General features: G+C 42.2%; 1 protein-coding gene across 2 annotated transcripts in view; it reads right to left on the reverse strand.

Annotated features, from left to right (window-relative positions):
* Window positions 1–17,216, reverse strand: part of SDK2 (sidekick cell adhesion molecule 2) — a 776,524-nt gene that overhangs the window by 31,587 nt on the left and 727,721 nt on the right. The window contains exons 21-34 of one of the 2 annotated variants that reach the window (XM_073682548.1): window positions 17,019–17,210; window positions 12,638–12,759; window positions 12,439–12,548; window positions 11,028–11,178; window positions 10,653–10,890; window positions 9,872–9,987; window positions 9,498–9,687; window positions 9,191–9,289; window positions 7,266–7,460; window positions 6,471–6,672; window positions 6,120–6,223; window positions 5,751–5,821; window positions 4,902–5,037; window positions 1,403–1,459 (exon numbers count right to left, since the gene is read on the reverse strand). In XM_073682548.1, the coding sequence (XP_073538649.1) occupies window positions 1,403–1,459; window positions 4,902–5,037; window positions 5,751–5,821; window positions 6,120–6,223; window positions 6,471–6,672; window positions 7,266–7,460; window positions 9,191–9,289; window positions 9,498–9,687; window positions 9,872–9,987; window positions 10,653–10,890; window positions 11,028–11,178; window positions 12,439–12,548; window positions 12,638–12,759; window positions 17,019–17,210 (1,983 nt within the window). The remainder of the gene's footprint in view (window positions 1–1,402; window positions 1,460–4,901; window positions 5,038–5,750; window positions 5,822–6,119; window positions 6,224–6,470; window positions 6,673–7,265; window positions 7,461–9,190; window positions 9,290–9,497; window positions 9,688–9,871; window positions 9,988–10,652; window positions 10,891–11,027; window positions 11,179–12,438; window positions 12,549–12,637; window positions 12,760–17,018; window positions 17,211–17,216) is intronic. The other variant, XM_073682549.1, reaches the window with a different exon arrangement.

The following is a 17,216-nucleotide window of genomic DNA, read 5'->3' on the forward strand; positions in this document are numbered from 1 at the left end:
TGGAATCAGGTTCTCTGCCCCTACATCATGCTGCTCTCAGATTCAGATTACATAGCAAAACCTGTTGACAGATTCTCTTTCAAACTATATTTTGGCTGCCTTAGAGGGCTTGTCCACTGTCCAGTGAAAAGAAGTTATCACCTATCGGCAGGATAGGAGATAACTTGCTGATCGGTGGAGGTCTGACCGCTGGGATCCGCACTGATCATCAGAATGAGGAATTTTTATACCCGTTAGAATGGATAGGCAAATCAGATGCCCGAACGCTGCTACGTTCATTCTCTATGAGGGTGACCTCGGCAGCCCTAAAGAGAATGAATGGAACAACAGTTGGGCATCAGGGGTAAAAGTTCCCTGATCTGCCCAGTGGTCGGATTTCCACCGATCAGCAAGTTGTCATCTATCCACAGGTGATTAATGGCCAGTGGCAGGCATCCATGGAGCTGACAACTGGTCTCCTTTAGAGAACAGACAGCCCCTTTAGCCAAATAATGATTTCATCTGATGACCGCTATGCAAAATGCTAATTTATACAGTTATTCATCCAACGTGGATACATTGATGTCAAAACTCCCCAGCGACTATTAACCGCTGGGTTACCCCATATACTCCCCATATCCTACTACCCTGTCTATCTGGGAGATCAGGGTCACAACAAAACATATATGCACACAGAGTCTTTTTGCCAAATTTTCAGAGCAGAAATTGAGCAGAACTTCCACATTTTTGAGGAGGATATGGAGAATTTCTGCTCCAAAAACTCATCAAAAACCTCTGTGTCCACTCCATAAGGCTATGTTCCCACAATGATCTTTCGATGAGTTTTTGATGTCGCAGATTTTCTGCACCCATTAAGTCAAATAGGTTACTTGTATTTTTTCGAAAAAAAAACCTCACCAAAAGCTCATCGTGGGAACGTAGGCTAAAACTTCTCAAAAAACTCTGTGCACAAAGCCTAATATGGCTGTAATTACAGAGCGCACACAGATTTTCCTATACCACTAACTGGACAATAGTCAGAAATACACAGCAATGTACCGGCTGTTCTAATATCACCACTTAGCTTGGCAAATTTTGGGTAGGGTGGGTAGCAACCATATTGGTTATCACCTATCTAGTTGGGGTATATTCACACGGGAGCGATTTGTTGAATCAGTTCTGTTCATTTGGATGGGATTATTTTGGGGGCAGCATGTGGAGTTTTGCCAGACCCAATCAGATAAGCCGGAGAGTTACAGAAATGTCCGCCACCAATCATATGTGAATATACCCCGAGTAGGTAATAAGACAGAAGAGGAGATGATGTCAGGACTCCTACTTATTGGGGAATGTTCAGTTCTGTCTCATGTCTGGTGCCACACCATTATTATGGCATCGTTATATAAGTCAGGACCACACTTACTGTCCAACTCGTACTGGGTGAGAGACGGTTCACTCAGGTTCCGGACCATGTAGGCAGCTGGGCAGATTGGGAAGAAGATGGAGGAATTGGGGCAGGATTGGGGGTAAAGAGCAGGGGCAGGAGAGCCGTTAGTATACAATGGACACAACATGCCGACACATGGACACAACATACAATTACGTACAGACAGTATGGAGCCATTATAGGGACTGCTGTGTGCGCGACCGTCCTGGACGTTTCAGCTTGCATGCAATGAGTTTTTTTTTTTAATAGTCAGGTCTGAATTTGGGGCTATTAATGGCGGTTTCAGATTTCTCCTAATCTGTTTTGCCAGGTCCCTCACTTTTGGGAGGTGGAAAGTGACACACTTTCTGGAGGTCCCGCAATGGCACCAAGTATGGTTGCCACCTAATAATCCTGAATATCTGATATTCTGCCTCCCATCAGCTCCAATTAGTGCCTAATGAATGGATATATATGTGATTGTGACCCTTCCCAAAAATTCAGATAGGGTAACGCTAAACTGGTGTCATAATCTCATCCAGCTGCCCTTGAAAGACAATGCTCATAATAATGTGACTGCTCTTTTATTTCTTCGTCTTTCCGGCAGATATCTGATCTCCATTATTCAGAGATGTCCTCTGGTATATTCACTGTACACATTTCCTCGCTGAGGACAGATAGTCGCAGACTCTCCAGATGATGCACCCACCACATGACGGCTACCTCCTATCTCCTGGAATGAATTCAGCAGAGGCGGATGTGCTGGGACAAGACACCGCAGCGGCAGGGGACGCTGCCACGACGGATGGACGCTATCACTGACAGCAGGACACGATGTGATGTCATATTAACTCTCTTGTAATGGGCATTTAGAGGTCGCATAACTAATCACAAATATATAACTAAATAATCGTCCTCATACAGAACACAGTGCTGTGCTGCGGCCATGGACAGATTGTAGCTGTTAGGTTTTTAGTGCAGCTTAGCAAACAAATACCATCGCTGTACTGTAACATCACTGTGTGTATTATCCCTGTACTGTGACATCACTGTGTATAATATACCTATAATGTGACATCACTGTGTGCATTATCCTTTTACTTTGACATTACAGTGTATAATATCCCTGTACTGTGACATTACTGTGTATAATATCCCTATACTGTGACATCACTGTGTGCATTATCCCTGTACTGTGACATTACTGTGTATAATATCCCTGTACTGTGACATCACTGTTTATTATCCATGTACTGTGACATTACTGTGTGCATTATCCCTGTACTGTGACATTACTGTGTATAATATCCCTATACTGTGACATCACTGTGTGCATTATCGCTGTACTGTGACATTACTGTGTATAATATCCCTGTACTGTGACATCACTGTTTATTATCTCTGTACTGTGACATTACTGTGTGCATTATCCCTGTACTGTGACATTACTGTGTATAATATCCCTATACTGTGACATCACTGTGTGCATTATCCCTATACTATGACATTAGTGTGTATAATATCCCTATACTGTGACATCACTGTGTGCATTATCCCTGTACTGTGACATTATTGTGTATACTATCCTTGTACTGTGACATTAGTGTATAACATCCCTGTACTGTGACATTACTATGTATAATATCCCTATACTGTGACATCACTGTGTGCATTATCCCTAAACTGTGACAATACTATGTATAATATCCCTATACTGTGACATCACTGTGTGCATTATACCTGCACTGTGACATTGCTTATAATATCCCTGTACTGTGACATTACTGTGTATAATATCCCTGTACTGTGACATCACTGTTTATTATCCATGTACTGTGACATTACTGTGTGCATTATCCCTGTACTGTGACATTACTGTGTATAATATCCCTATACTGTGACATCACTGTGTGCATTATCCCTATACTATGACATTAGTGTGTATAATATCCCTATACTGTGACATCACTGTGTGCATTATCCCTGTACTGTGACATTATTGTGTATACTATCCTTGTACTGTGACATTAGTGTATAACATCCCTGTACTGTGACATTACTATGTATAATATCCCTATACTGTGACATCACTGTGTGCATTATCCCTAAACTGTGACATTACTATGTATAATATCCCTATACTGTGACATCACTGTGTGCATTATCCCTAAACTGTGACATTACTATGTATAATATCCCTATACTGTGACATCACTGTGCGCATTATCCCTATACTGTGATATTACTATGTATAATATCCCTATACTGTGACATCACTGTGTGCATTATACCTGCACTGTGACATTGCTTATAATATCCCTGAACTGTGACATTACAGTGTTTATTATCCCTGTACTGTGACATCGCGGTGTGCATTATCCCTGTACTGTGACATCACTGTGTATAATATCCCTGTACTGTGACATTACAGTAGTTATTATCCATATACTGTGACATCGCTCTGTGCATTATCTCTGTCCTGTGAGTTCTCGGTTTGTAGTGTTTATTACTCCTGTACTGTGACATCAGTGTGTATATTATCTCGATACTGTGACATCACTGTGTGTGTATTTGCTTTGTACTGTGACATCACTATGTGCATTATGCCTGTACTGTGACACTGCTGTGTGCATTATTCATATATTGTGACATATCTGTGTGCATTATCCCTGTACTGTGACATATGTGTGTATTATCTTTGTACTGTGACATCACTATGTGCATTATGCCTGAACTGTGTCACTACTGTGTGCATTATTCATATATTGTGACATCTCTGTGTGCATTATCCCTGTATTGTGTTTTTAATTTATTATTACATGGTTATTTATGTGACATCACTGTAATAATTATTCCTGTGCAGTGACATCACTGTGTACATTTTCGGGGTGCAAGTACATCTGGTCCCTGTTGTTGGAGGAGACACAATGGTTCCTCTACCAGGGAATATAAAATACAAGTTTGGGGCCTTGTTAGATTCTGTATCGGAGCCCAGATATTTGAAGTTACACCTCTGCGCTCATTTGCACACGTTTACTAGAATGGATAAAGAACCAAAGAAAAATAAGCTAAAACGAGCTGTTAATTAGCTAAAGTACCATGCAGATTAATGTACCACTTAGGAGGTGAGAATGGCAAGTGACAAATCCTCTCCCTGGCTCACAGTAGATGTAATGTGATGCTGTTTACTCCCCATAGTTCGTGATTTTATTTTGTAGGAGCTTCATGTGAATGAAATATATTTTTTTATTGCACAACCAATATCTCCCAAACCAAAAACAGCTAAATAAGCTGAGCTGCAGTGTAAAGCATAGGGGAAAACGCAGAAGCAGCCTGAGCCTCTGGTGAGACTGAAGATGGATTTTAGATCACCACAGATCTGTGTCCTAGGGGGTATGTACTGTACATGCCACATGAAACATGTTAATATCAAGAAAGTTGTCATAGAGGAACACAGAATTTGGAGAAGGTGCCGAATATGTTCATCATTACTTACATGTTAACTCTGCCCATTTGGCATTGGGGTCGTTGATATTTCGCAAAGTGAAACTCCGCATCCCATCATATACAAGTTCACGGTAGCGGATTCGATAGCCTAGAAGGATGCCGTTGATTTTGTCTTCTGCTGGAGCCTAAAGAGATAAAGAGAGTCATTCACACTTGTATGCAAGGGTCTGTTCACATTTTCCAGACCGGCAAAACCGACAGGGTTTTCAAGGGGAAATTCCAACGCTTTTTTTCCTGACTTTTTGCATTTTTTCCCCAGAAATTTTCTAATGTTTTTTGTTGGTGTTTTCTGTGGCATTTTAAGTTCATGAATAAAAGGTGAATGGTTTTTTTAGACTAAAACGCTTCTAAAACACTCCAAAAGATGTCTGCCGATTTTTTGTTTTGTTTTGTTCTGCCTCCCATTGACTTGCATTGTAAAGTATCGTCTTCCAAGCAGAAAACGCCTGAAGAATGGACATCTCACTTTCTAACCGCTTGACATTTTTGTAACCTAGAAGCAGTTAAAAAACGCTCAAAAGCCTAAACACATGAAGTCGTTTTTACATATAAACTGATCCAAATTTTTTTATATTCATTTCTGAACTTTTTTCAGGTGATTTTTGCAGCGGACCTGCTCCAAAGCTGCTGGAAAAAATGTTGTGTGAACATACCCTGAAGGAAGGAAGTAATTATCATAGGGACTAATAATTCCTGACAGTCACCCCACTGAAGAACACTACAGTCAGCCCCACTGTGCCCTGAATTGGCTGGTAAACAGGAATAATGAATCCATTCCCTGCACAGCAACTAGAAGTAAGACAAACCTTACAAAAAATATATCTAAGGTGTTACATACCTGCCAATGAATTAATACTGAAGTGGTGGTCTGAGGGGTGACAGACAGAATCGCCGGTGCGTCATCTGGTGCTGGAATATTAGAAAAATAAATCACTAAAAATGTAAAAATGGTAAACAGCTGGATTTATTACCATTAATCAGAAAAAGGGCAATATAGATTGTAATAAAATGTAATATAATGTCTGATCCTTATCTTCCATGACCTCATCTGTCAAGGGGACCCCATAAATATTAGACTTTTGGCTGAATCCGTTGATATCGGTGGGTTCGACTGACGTTAGTCTAATGTGTATGGGAGCCTATAGATAGCATCATCTGAATAAAAGGGATATGGTAAGACAGTTCCTGAGGCTGACGGTTGACTTACCAGCTTGCAGTGTTGTTAGGGACTCTGATTCTGCACTATATTCACTGTCCCCAATGTCATTTGTTGCTTTGACTCGGAATTTGTATGTCGTGAATGGTTTCAACCTAAAATATTACCACAAAGAAGATGTTGACATCATTATGTGTGTCCATAACAATTATATTTTGTATATTTTGGTGGCAGACATTGTGTAGGGTATGGAATCAGTTATTTCTCTTGGAATTAATAAAATTCCCAAAAAATGTAAATACAGGCCACCACACTCAAAAAGGTGCCAGAACCTTTCCCGACTTTAACACAATGGCTGCCACCAAAGTGTATGTCGGAAACAAGTTACAATTGACATGCTACCTGTCTATAATGGCCGAGGTGGCATTGTGACTGACAGAGGAAGAGTGCACCACCCATCGTCCTTTGGGTAGTTCTCGCATCTGAATGGTATAGTAACGCACAGGAGAAAGGCCGTCGCTTCCCGGTTCCCATGAGAGCAGCACATTTCTGGACTTTACGTCTTCCTGTAGGACTACGGGCTTAGTGGGGGGCTGAGGACGTTCTGCAAAAGGGAACAGAATAAACGCTGCCATCTATGGAAGACAATTCATTGAAAGACCTGCTATTAAGATTATATAGGGGAAGGGGTCTTGATTAGGATTAGCAAGACTGGCTCTCTCCTCTAGAGGAATATGATTTACATTTTGGACCCAATTCATCATTTGCTTTTTTTAAGTGATGTTTCTTTTTTTGTCTTGTGATAGTCATTGACATTTTTTGCGCCAAATTCTTCAAAAACAGATCACAAATTTTTAGCATGTTCAGCAAAATTTTACGCCAATATTTCTGGTGTATGTAAAATCACTGCTGGGGGGACTGGAGTATATGTGCACAAAACTTTAGCAACTTTTTAAAAAATTGCAATTGATGAATCAGCTGAAAATATCTGGAAACCCTATTCCCTTCATCCAATGCTGTACATAAAAATAAAAAAACAAAAAACAGGCGACTACATCTAAAATACATTTGGAAAAAAAAGTGCAAATGGAAAATGGTAAAAATCACCAAAAACGAGACAAAAAAAAGCGCAAGTGCAAACATGAATCGAGTCCTCATTGCTTTATTTCTTGGATTCGGTGTCATGCTTATGCTTACCTCTCTTTTCGGTAGTGACTACCAGCGCTTCCGCAGCCTCACCCCATCCCTTACGGGTCTGGGCTGTGATTCGAAACAAGTAGACAGATTCTGGTCTGAGTCCAGTGGCGGTATACTGCCGGACACTCGGATTCAGCACTTCCACGGTGGCGGTGTTTGCGTTGGTCGTGTTTAGCCTGTGAGTGATCTGATAAGCTGTAAGGTAAAAAAAAAATTTAGCCAAGGTTAGTAACCAGGGACGCTACAGGTCGGAGAGCCCCTTGCACTGCTAAGCCGACTTCCTCCTTCCGAAACGCCAGCAGTCATCAAGAAAGCACGTGGACGCCTCCCCGCCGGCGCGCGCACCTACTTCCCCACGGCCAGCATCGGTCCGCATCGGCACCATTAGGACACCAGCGTGGAATAAGGATAAGTAGGTAAGCCTCAAAGCGGCGTTTGCATCCACCTACCCACCGGTTGTACCATCTATTTCAAGTACGCAATTTCTTACCACGTAATACTAGCAGGATTTTCATCTTATCCTATGCATGCTTTCCTCAACATCATCTCTTATAATGGAGACTTGAATAGCTTTGACTTTCTAATATGGACCGCTACTTGTTTCACTAAGAACCATCGGATTCCTCAGGACACTCTATTTTATTTGCCAACCAGGTATTAGTTTGGCATTATTGACTTTGCACTATTTTTATACTCATAAGGACTATTAAGTCATTTTACCATTGAATTGTTTATTTTTGATCTATTGTAGCTATTTATTCCTTGGTATACCCCCTGCTTATTTCAGCACTTTTATTTCCTTATTTGTGTAATTAAAATACTAGTGTACCCTTTATTTTCAATATATAATTGTGGTTAATTAGCACACATATCCCCAATCCTCTTTTCCTTTCTCCACCCTATCCCCCCTTTTCCCACCCTGCATCATTCTACCAATCCTAGAGCGATAGATTTATTTCTTTTAATTGAAGTCCAAGTTGTGCCATATAGCAATGCGCCTTTTAAAAAATATGGTGCAAGTTATTCAAGCAAATATTTAAGACTGGCATTTCATGCTTAAAAAATGTGTTCCGAAATGAGCAATATGACACCCATACTGTGCCTCTGTTTAATAAGGAGTGTCTTTCAGTACAACTTTTCAAGAAATAAAATCTGGAAGGTCCTAAAATCTCTGGGAGAAGCATGATGGAGCCACCATATGGCAGCAGTAGTTATTGTACCATTATACATAGTGATTGGTACCAAGTTTCTGGACCTCCTACCACAAGTCATCTATAATACTGGTGTCTTCTTATGTGATGAAGTGCATCTACTACCTCTGCACCCTCTAAGGCTAAGCCTCTAGTAGGGACGCCACCTGTCTCCTTGAATGCGTGTAAGGAGATGGACATGTCGCCCACGTTCCCCCTTTAAGAATATATAAATGGTTGTGATGTGTAATGTGAATTGTGACTTCTGTTAGTAATGTTGATAATGTGTGTAGTTTGACAGTAGGGATAGCGGGGGGTTGATGTCTGGGACTAGCCCAGAGTGGGAGGAGCTAAGTTGAGGGGAAAGTGGCAGTTTCCTGGTAGAAAGTTAGATAGGGCTTGGAGTGCATAGACAAAGGACCTAAGGTCCAATATGAGCAGTGCCACATTCTTGGGTGTCCCTAGGTGAGAGGAGACCAGAGGAAGAACTAGTGAGATCCGGAGCAGAAATGACTGAGAGACACAAGTCCACACACCCAGCCAAGACCTCCATGTTCATGTAACGTGCCAAGGTGCAAGAGACTAGTGGTATCGCCCATGGCTACCCCCCAGCGTCACTTTACATGAGTCCTAATTATTAGAAAGCTTTTAACCGTAAAAAAATAAGTGACATTTTTTATGTTTGGTAAATCTTTTGCAGATCTCATTCTTACTGTGAAAAAATAAAATTCTTACCTAGAATGATACCGTTAGGAGCAGCGGGGGTCTGCCAAATGAGGCGGACAGAGGTTGTTCTCACCTCAGGAAACAGTATTCCCACTGGGTGACCTGGAACTAAAAACAGATAGAAACATGAAGCCATGATTCATCCGGCTGCTCTCGCTCACCTCGTACAGAGTTCAAACTGCAGAAGTTGCCAGCTGGATGCAGATCTGTCAGAAACTCTGTACTATGGGTATATAGTATATGCCACAGTCCGCTACACAGTCTATGACATGTAGTAAGAGTCGGGCCGGTGATATTTTGCATAACACAATCTTACCATCATCCAGGGTCCTCTCCAGGATTGCTGGTGTGCTCGCTACTCCATCGCCAATTCGAGTGAAAGCTAAGACCTGGATTTCGTAGAGGACGTATTTTCCCAGGTTGGTAAGCTGAACACTTCGGGAGGCATTACCTTCCACCAGCCAAAAACGGGGAGGATTGTCAGAATCTTTCTCCTTGTAGAGAATCTACGGAGGAGAAGGAAAAAGTTATAAAAAAGCGACAAGACTTTCCTGGACCCAAAGCCAACCAGATTGCCGCGAAGTATGGAAAGCCCTCTAATGAATCTTTACAATTGGAAACTTTTTTCTTTAGACTTAAATGTTAATCAAAGACCCAATGCATCGAAAAAGATAATGAAAGGCTCGTCACCTTATAACCCAGGATGAGTCCATTACGATCCGGGTCTGGGATTTCGCTCCAACGAACCAAGATGCTACTTGAGGTTGTGGCCAGAGCGGAGACATTACTGGGTCCAGAGGACGGAACTGAGGACGAGATGCAGTCGTGTAATTACTCTTATGTAGAACAATTTATGTATGTATATATACATACATTTTATGATGTCACACACTGGGTGGGTGCCAGACGGTAAATTAGACTTTCTCCAAAAAATCAGGAACTGCTCAAAATTCAGCTAGCCATGCACACTAGATTAAAGGGTTATTCCCAAAATATTAAGTTATCCCCTTTCTAAAATAGGGTATAACATACTGATTTCTGCAATACCCAGATTAGGGCTCTGGATCCAGGAACCATGCCCTAGGGTATAGCTTAATGTTTTGGGAATAACCCTTTAATGTTGCCCAAACTTGATGTCTGTGGATAGAAGGATCAGATATGTTGATTTTTAATGCCTGGCGTTTTTGTACTCTAGGTTGACACCATCAAAGGCGTCTGGGTGTGGGTTACTCCAGTCTTCTCATTCAGGGCACATGTAGGCTTCACGGATGTGAGTGTGCATATGTATGGAGGGCCGACAGCTATCTGGTGTTTATGGCGAGCGTTCAACACAGATGGATCATCTGCCATACGGATTTATTCATTTTTGAACAGAGGACTCTAGTTACTGTGTCAATACATGATACATAAACGTCTCTAATAAAATTAATTTGTCTAAGACAGTGGCCCAAGATTTCAGACTGCCTCTTACCTGACTCTCTGGTCCTCGCCACCACAATGGGACTCAAGGGACCAGACCCAATGGTGTTAAAAGCAACAACCTGCACAGAATATTCCGTCCACTCTTCCAGGTCTTCAATGGTGTACTCCCTCTCGATGCGGTCATGTATGACATGGGTGGAAGACTTCCCTTTTCCATCACTTCTCATGTATCTGATCCTGTACCCCACAGATTCTGGGTTACCGTTGTACGCCATTTCTGGCAAAGGCTGCAGGAAAGAATGGCTTGTGAGAAGTAGGGCTAGTTGTTATTTGTAAGGGTGCTTCTGTCATAGATGCAAGAATAACTTGTGTAGGGTTCATCAGGTAATAAAGTAATAAATCTAATGCCTTGATTAACACTCACCACCCAGCGAACCCAAAGGCTGGTCTGACTGGCTGTACGTAGGGTCACATTAGCTGGAAACATGTCTGGTGGTGCCTGCAATGTCTGTATTCTTCTGGAAACCAAACTGGGAGGACTGGTGCCCACAATGTTCACCTGGAGCATGCGGAAACTATGGAAAAATAGAATTTTCCATAAATACATGTAACATGGCACATACCCTATATGGACACAAGTATTTGGACACCACACATTACTCTACAGCAGCTTTTCTCATTCTGCATCCATAGATATTAATATGGAGTTTGGCTCTTCTGCAGATATAACAGTTCCTCGAATTAAGGGAAGACTTTCTATAAGATTTTGGCGGTGTCTGTGGGAATTTTTACGCCTTCATCCCGATAACGATTTGTGAGATCAGACTCTCATGTTGGGGAGAGGTCGGGCTCACAATCTCCATTCTAGTTCATCCCAAAGGTGGTGGATGGGTTGAGGTCCGGGCTCTGTGCGGCCAGTCATGTTCTTCCATGTGTGCACTGGGCACAGTCATGGGGAACAGAAAAGGGTCTTCCCCAAACTGTGTCCCACAAAGATGAAAGTTACAAGTGTCCACTATGTCTTGTGCTGAAGGATTAAGATTTCTCTTCAATGGAACTAAGGGGCTGAAAATCAGCCCACAGCATTATCCCACCTCCACCAAACTGTACAGAGGGCTCAATCCAGTCAGGTGGGTAACGTTCTCTTGGCATTCACCAAACCCACTCATCCATTAGACATTTACACCACTCCATCCGACATTTGGCATTGATCTTGGTGATGTACGGCTGCATGCAGCTGCTCGATCATGAAGCTCCTGGCGGAGGCGCAGTGTTTGTGCTGATGTTATACCAGAGGAAGTCTGGACTCTGCAATTATGGAGTCAACAGAGCGTTGGTGACTTTTCTCTTCTCTGCACTCGGGGACCCCGCTCTGTAACATTACGGGGTCTCCACTTCGTGGCTGAGTTGCTGCGGTTCCACTTCTCAGTAATATCACTCACAGGTGATGGGGGAACATTTAGGAGGAAGAAATGTCATGAACGGACTTGTTACCCCGGTGGCTCCTATTAGGAGATCGTGCTGGTATCAATGAACTCTGCACCACCAGCTGATCTGTCACATTGTAGTAAAGGCAGATGACATGGCGGGGGGCCAGATGTTTTATACGTGAGGGCAACGGGGTGTTATGTTATACACCGGGTGCGAAGGGTAGGATGTTGTACACAGGAGGGTAATGGGGCCGTATTTTCTACACCAGGGGCGAAAGGCTGAATGTTTTACACCGAACAACGAGTGGCCGGGTGGTATATTCCTGGGGCGAGGGGGCCAGATGTTATACCCCGGGTGGAGGAAGGGGGCAATGGCTTCTCACTGTGTTAACTGCTTCAGCTTACCTGTAAAAGGTGAAAGGATTCAGCCCAGGCACCACCATAGCGCGGGCATTGGGCTCGTTCAGCAGCTGGTGTATGAGAACCCATTCTTCAGATTCTCCTTGTGTTCCAACCTTAGAAGATGAGAAGGTCATTGGTCATTGGAAGAAATATATCATAATGCACTGTGCAGTATTAATATGTTAGCTCCTCATTTTCTCACCTGGGCTTCTACCTGCCACCTGGAGATGGAAGTTTTGCCATCATAACCTGGTCGGAACTGAAGCGTGACCGAGCGAGGACCGATGTTTGTGATGGCGATGTTGGTTGGTGCTCCAGGCAATTCTGTAGGACATATAGGAATGTCAAAAACTGCATCCGCATTTGTAATTAAAGGGGATGTCCACTTTGGAAGACACTAACCTACATACACTGCTCAAAAAAATAAAGGGAACACTCAAATAACACATCCTACATCTGAATGAATGAAATATTCTCATTGAATACTTTGCTCTGTACAAAGTTGAATGTGCTGACAACAAAATCACACAAAAATCATCAATGGAAATCAAATTTATTAACCAATGGAGGCCTGGATTTGGAGTCACCCCCAAAATTAAAGTGGAAAAACACACTACAGGCTGATCCAACTTTAATGTAATGTCCTTAAAACAAGTCAAAATGAGGCTCAGTATTGTGTGTGGCCTCCACGTGCCTGTATGACTGCCCTACAACGCCTGGGCATGCTCCTGATGAGGTTGCGGATGGTCTCCTATGGGATCTCCTCCCAGACCTGGACTAAAGCATCCGCCAACTCCTGGACAGTCTGTGGTGCAACGTGACGTTGGTGGATGGAGCGAGACATGATGTCCCAGATGTGCTCAATCGGATTCAGGTCTGGGGAATGGGCGGGCCAGTCCATAGCTTCAATGTCTTCATCTTGCATGAACTGCTGACACACTCCAGCCACATGAGGTCTGGCATTGTCCTGCATTAGGAGGAACCCAGGGCCAACCGCACCAGCATATGGTCTCACAAGGGGTCTGAGGATCTCATCTAGGGACCTAATGGCAGTCAGGCTACCTCTGGTGAGCACATGGAGGGCTGTGCGGCCCTCCAAAGAAATGCCACCCCACACCATTACTGACCCACTGTCAAACCGGTCATGCTGAAGGATGTTGCAGGCAGCAGATCGCTCTCCATGGCGTCTCCAGACTCTGTCACGTCTGTCACATGTGCTCAGTGTGAACCTGCTTTCATCTGTGAAGAGCTCAGGGCACCAGTGGCGACTTTGCCAATCCTGGTGTTCTGTGGAAAATGCCAAGTGTCCTGCACGGTGTTGGGCTGTGAGCATAGCCCCCATCTGTGGACGTTGGGCCCTTATACCACCCTCATGGAGTCAGTTTCTAACCATTTGTGCAGACACATGCACATTTGTGGCCTGCTGGAGGTCATTTTGCAGAGCTCTGGCAGTGATCCTCCTGCTCCTCCTTGCACAAAGGCGGAGGTAGCGGTCCTGCTGCTGGGTTGTTGCCCTCCTACGGCCACCTCCACATCTCCTGGTGTACTGGCCTGTCCCTGGTAGCACTTCCAGCCTCTGGACACTACATTGACAGACACAGCAAACCTTCTTGCCACAGCTCGCATTGATGTGCCATCCAGGATGACTGCACTACCTGAGCAACTTCTGTGGGTTGTAGAGTCCGTCTCATGCTACCACGAGTGTGAAAGCACAACCAACATTCAAAAGTGACCAAAACATCAGCCAGAAAGCATTGGTACTGAGATGTGGTCTGTGGTCCCCACCTGCAGAACCACTCCTTTATTGAGTGGGTCTTGATAATTGCCAATTATTTCCATCTATTGTCTATTCCATTTGCACAACAGCATGTGAAATTGATTGTCAATCAGTGTTTCTTCCTAAGTGTACAGTTCAAATTCACAGAAGTTTGATTTACTTGGAGTTATATTCTGTTGTTTAAGTGTTCCCTTTATTTTTTTGAGCAGTGTACATGTATTTGGGGCTAAAAATAATTTTTGCAATTGGGTGTCATTAAAAATTTTGCACCGATTGACTTTTACAGGCTCTTTGTTTCCCTGCACATTCAACTTTGATGATGTCTGTGGTCATAAATCAGCTAAGAGGAGCTTAGAAAAAGCCTGATGTGAAGGTTACAAACTCCCCATAGCGAGCTCACTGATAGAATCTCAGTTAACTCGTTCAGCATCTACAGTACAACACAGAGACAAACAGTGCAAGATTTTTAATGAAACTCATTTTCAAAGATAATTTTTAGACCTAATTACATTAATTTATGTAAAAAAATTAACTTCTTTAAAGCTTTACAGTTCAAATGTACAACTTTCTAACACTTTCTACTTTTCAGTTTCAAGATCTCTGCTTGCAATCAGTTAATGGAAAGTTTCATGTACATTCAGAGGCTTCTCCGGATCAAGTCCAACTCTGTGGACACACGCTGTTGCAAGCTTTGTGGCTATCCATGTCTCTAGGCTGAATTCACAGGTTGCAGCAATTTGCCAGGGTATCCCCATCCCTCCTAAACAAAAACATGAAGCATAAGCGCAGACATTTTACCACAAACTGCTTTTTTGTTTTCTTTCTTTCTTTGTTTGTTTGGTTGCTGTGGTTTTAGAGCTGCTTTGCTTTGGTTTTGGGGCTGCTTTGTTTTTTTTGTTTTGCATGTTTTGGTTTTGGAGCTGCTGTGGTTAGGTTTGCTTTAGTTTTGGGGCTAAATTGTTTTCTGTCTGGTTTTGGTTTGCTTTAGTTTTGGAGATGCTTTGTTTTTTTTGTAGCTTTTTTATTGGTTTGGTTTGGTTTTTTTTTTTTATGTTGTTTGGTCTGCTTTGGTTTTCTTTGCTTTTGGGGCTGCTTTGTTTTTTTGTTTTGTTTAAGAGCTGCTTTGCTTTGGTTTGGTTTGATTTGGGGGCTGCTTTAGTTTGGGTTGCTATTGTTTTGGAGCTGTTTCGGATTGGTTTTGGGGCTACTTTGTTTTTTTTTTATTTGTTTGTTTTGTTTTGGAACTGCTTTGGTTTTGGGTTGTTTTGTTTTGGAGCAGCTTTATTTTTTTATTTTGTTTGGTCTGCTTTGGCTTTGAGGCTGCTTTAGTTTGGTTTGCGGCTGCTTTGTTTTTTGTTTTGTTTTGCTTTGGTTTTTAGGGGTTGCTTTTTTATTATATTTGGTCTGCTTTGGTTTTGGAGATGCTTTGGTTTGGTTTTGGGGCTTCTTTGCTGTTTTTTATTTGTTTTGTTTGCTTTGAATTAGGGTCTGCTTTGTTTTTTTGGTTTGGTTTGGTTTTGCAGCTGCTTTGTGTTTTTTTTGTTTTGTTTGTTTTGTTTTGGAACTGCTTTTTTATTGGTTTGGTCTGCTTTAATTTTGGGGCTGCTCTTGTTTGGTTTTCTTTGGTTTTGGGGCTGCTTTGTTTTTTTTTGTTTTGTTTTAGAGCTGCTTTGGTTTGGTTTGATTTTGGGGCTGCTTTGTTTTTTTTGTATGGTTTGCTTTGGTTTGGGGGCTGCTTTTTTATTGGTTTGGTCTGCTTTGATTTTGGGGCTGGTTTGGTTTTCTTTGGTTTTGGGGCTGCCTTGTTTTTTTTTTCTTTTGTTTTATTTTAGAGCTGCTTTGGTGTGGTTTGATTTTGGGGCTGTTTTGATTTTTTTTTATGGTTTGCTTTGGTTTAGGGGCTGTTTTTTTATTTTGTTTGGTCTGCTTTGGTTTTGGAGATGCTTTGGTTTGGTTTTAGGGCTGCTTTGCTTTTTTATTTGTTTAGTTTGCTTTGATTTTGGGTCTGCTTTGTTTTTTTTTTATTTTGTTTGGTCTGCTTTTGTTTGGTTTACTTTAGTGTTTTGAGGCTGCTTTGATTTTATTTTGGTTTGATTTGCTTTGATATTAGGGCTACACATCCCTCCTTCAAAATTGTAAAAAAAAGCGCAGAATTTTGGTGCACTACTGCACCCCTGTCTGCAGAACATGATCAGGATGGAATTTTAGCCAACTGATACATTTAAAAAAATAAAAGAAAAGAATGTTTCCATTCACTGAAGGCTAGCCGTGTTCCATGCACCTTTTTGTTTTCACACATATATTGCTTCGTTATAATGTATACGTAAAATGTGACATTGTTACAATTTTGGATATATTTAGTATGTAATATCCACAGTTTTACTATTAAATCTAAGGAAATTACAGCTTTTAGTTTTGTTTTTTTTCCCGCCAATATCTTATGGTAAAACATTAGCAAGCTTGTTTTTTTTTTTTTTTTTTTAATAAGCACATTACTAATCCGTGTCATCAGACAGAGCTTGCCCAAATGAGATTAATTACTATTATTGTACAGGCGATCCTCCTTTCGATCAGAGAGATGGCGAGGTGACGAGCTGCCGCAGAGCTGATGACAGATTAGCCTTTTGTAATAGAGAACAATTATATTATCAAGTACCTCGGCTAATGGAAAAGCGCACAAAAGGCAAAGTCATGGTGACAATGTCAGCACTCTGTTCCAGTAAATATTAAAAAAAGGGGGAAAAAAAAAGACGGAAAGCTTTTATTGCGACTCTCCAATCACTCCATGTGCTGTGGCTATACCCACCTGGCGGTACACCGGAGGAGATAGTGGAGGAGGCAACTGCTCCTTGGCCCTTTGATGTCATGCCAGCCACTTGGATGGTATAGGTGGTGAGTGACGTTAACCCGGTGACCCGATACTCCAAGGTGAGGTTGGGCAGATAGTGGGTTACTCTGGTATTTGTTTGGTTAAACTCTTCCCAGGAGATTTTGTATCCTGCAA

The sequence above is a fragment of the Phyllobates terribilis genome, unplaced genomic scaffold, assembly GCF_046119375.1.
Source record: "Phyllobates terribilis strain yellow unplaced genomic scaffold, ASM4611937v1 Scaffold_5__5_contigs__length_657084704, whole genome shotgun sequence".
In the NCBI taxonomy this organism is placed as follows: domain Eukaryota; kingdom Metazoa; phylum Chordata; class Amphibia; order Anura; family Dendrobatidae; genus Phyllobates; species Phyllobates terribilis.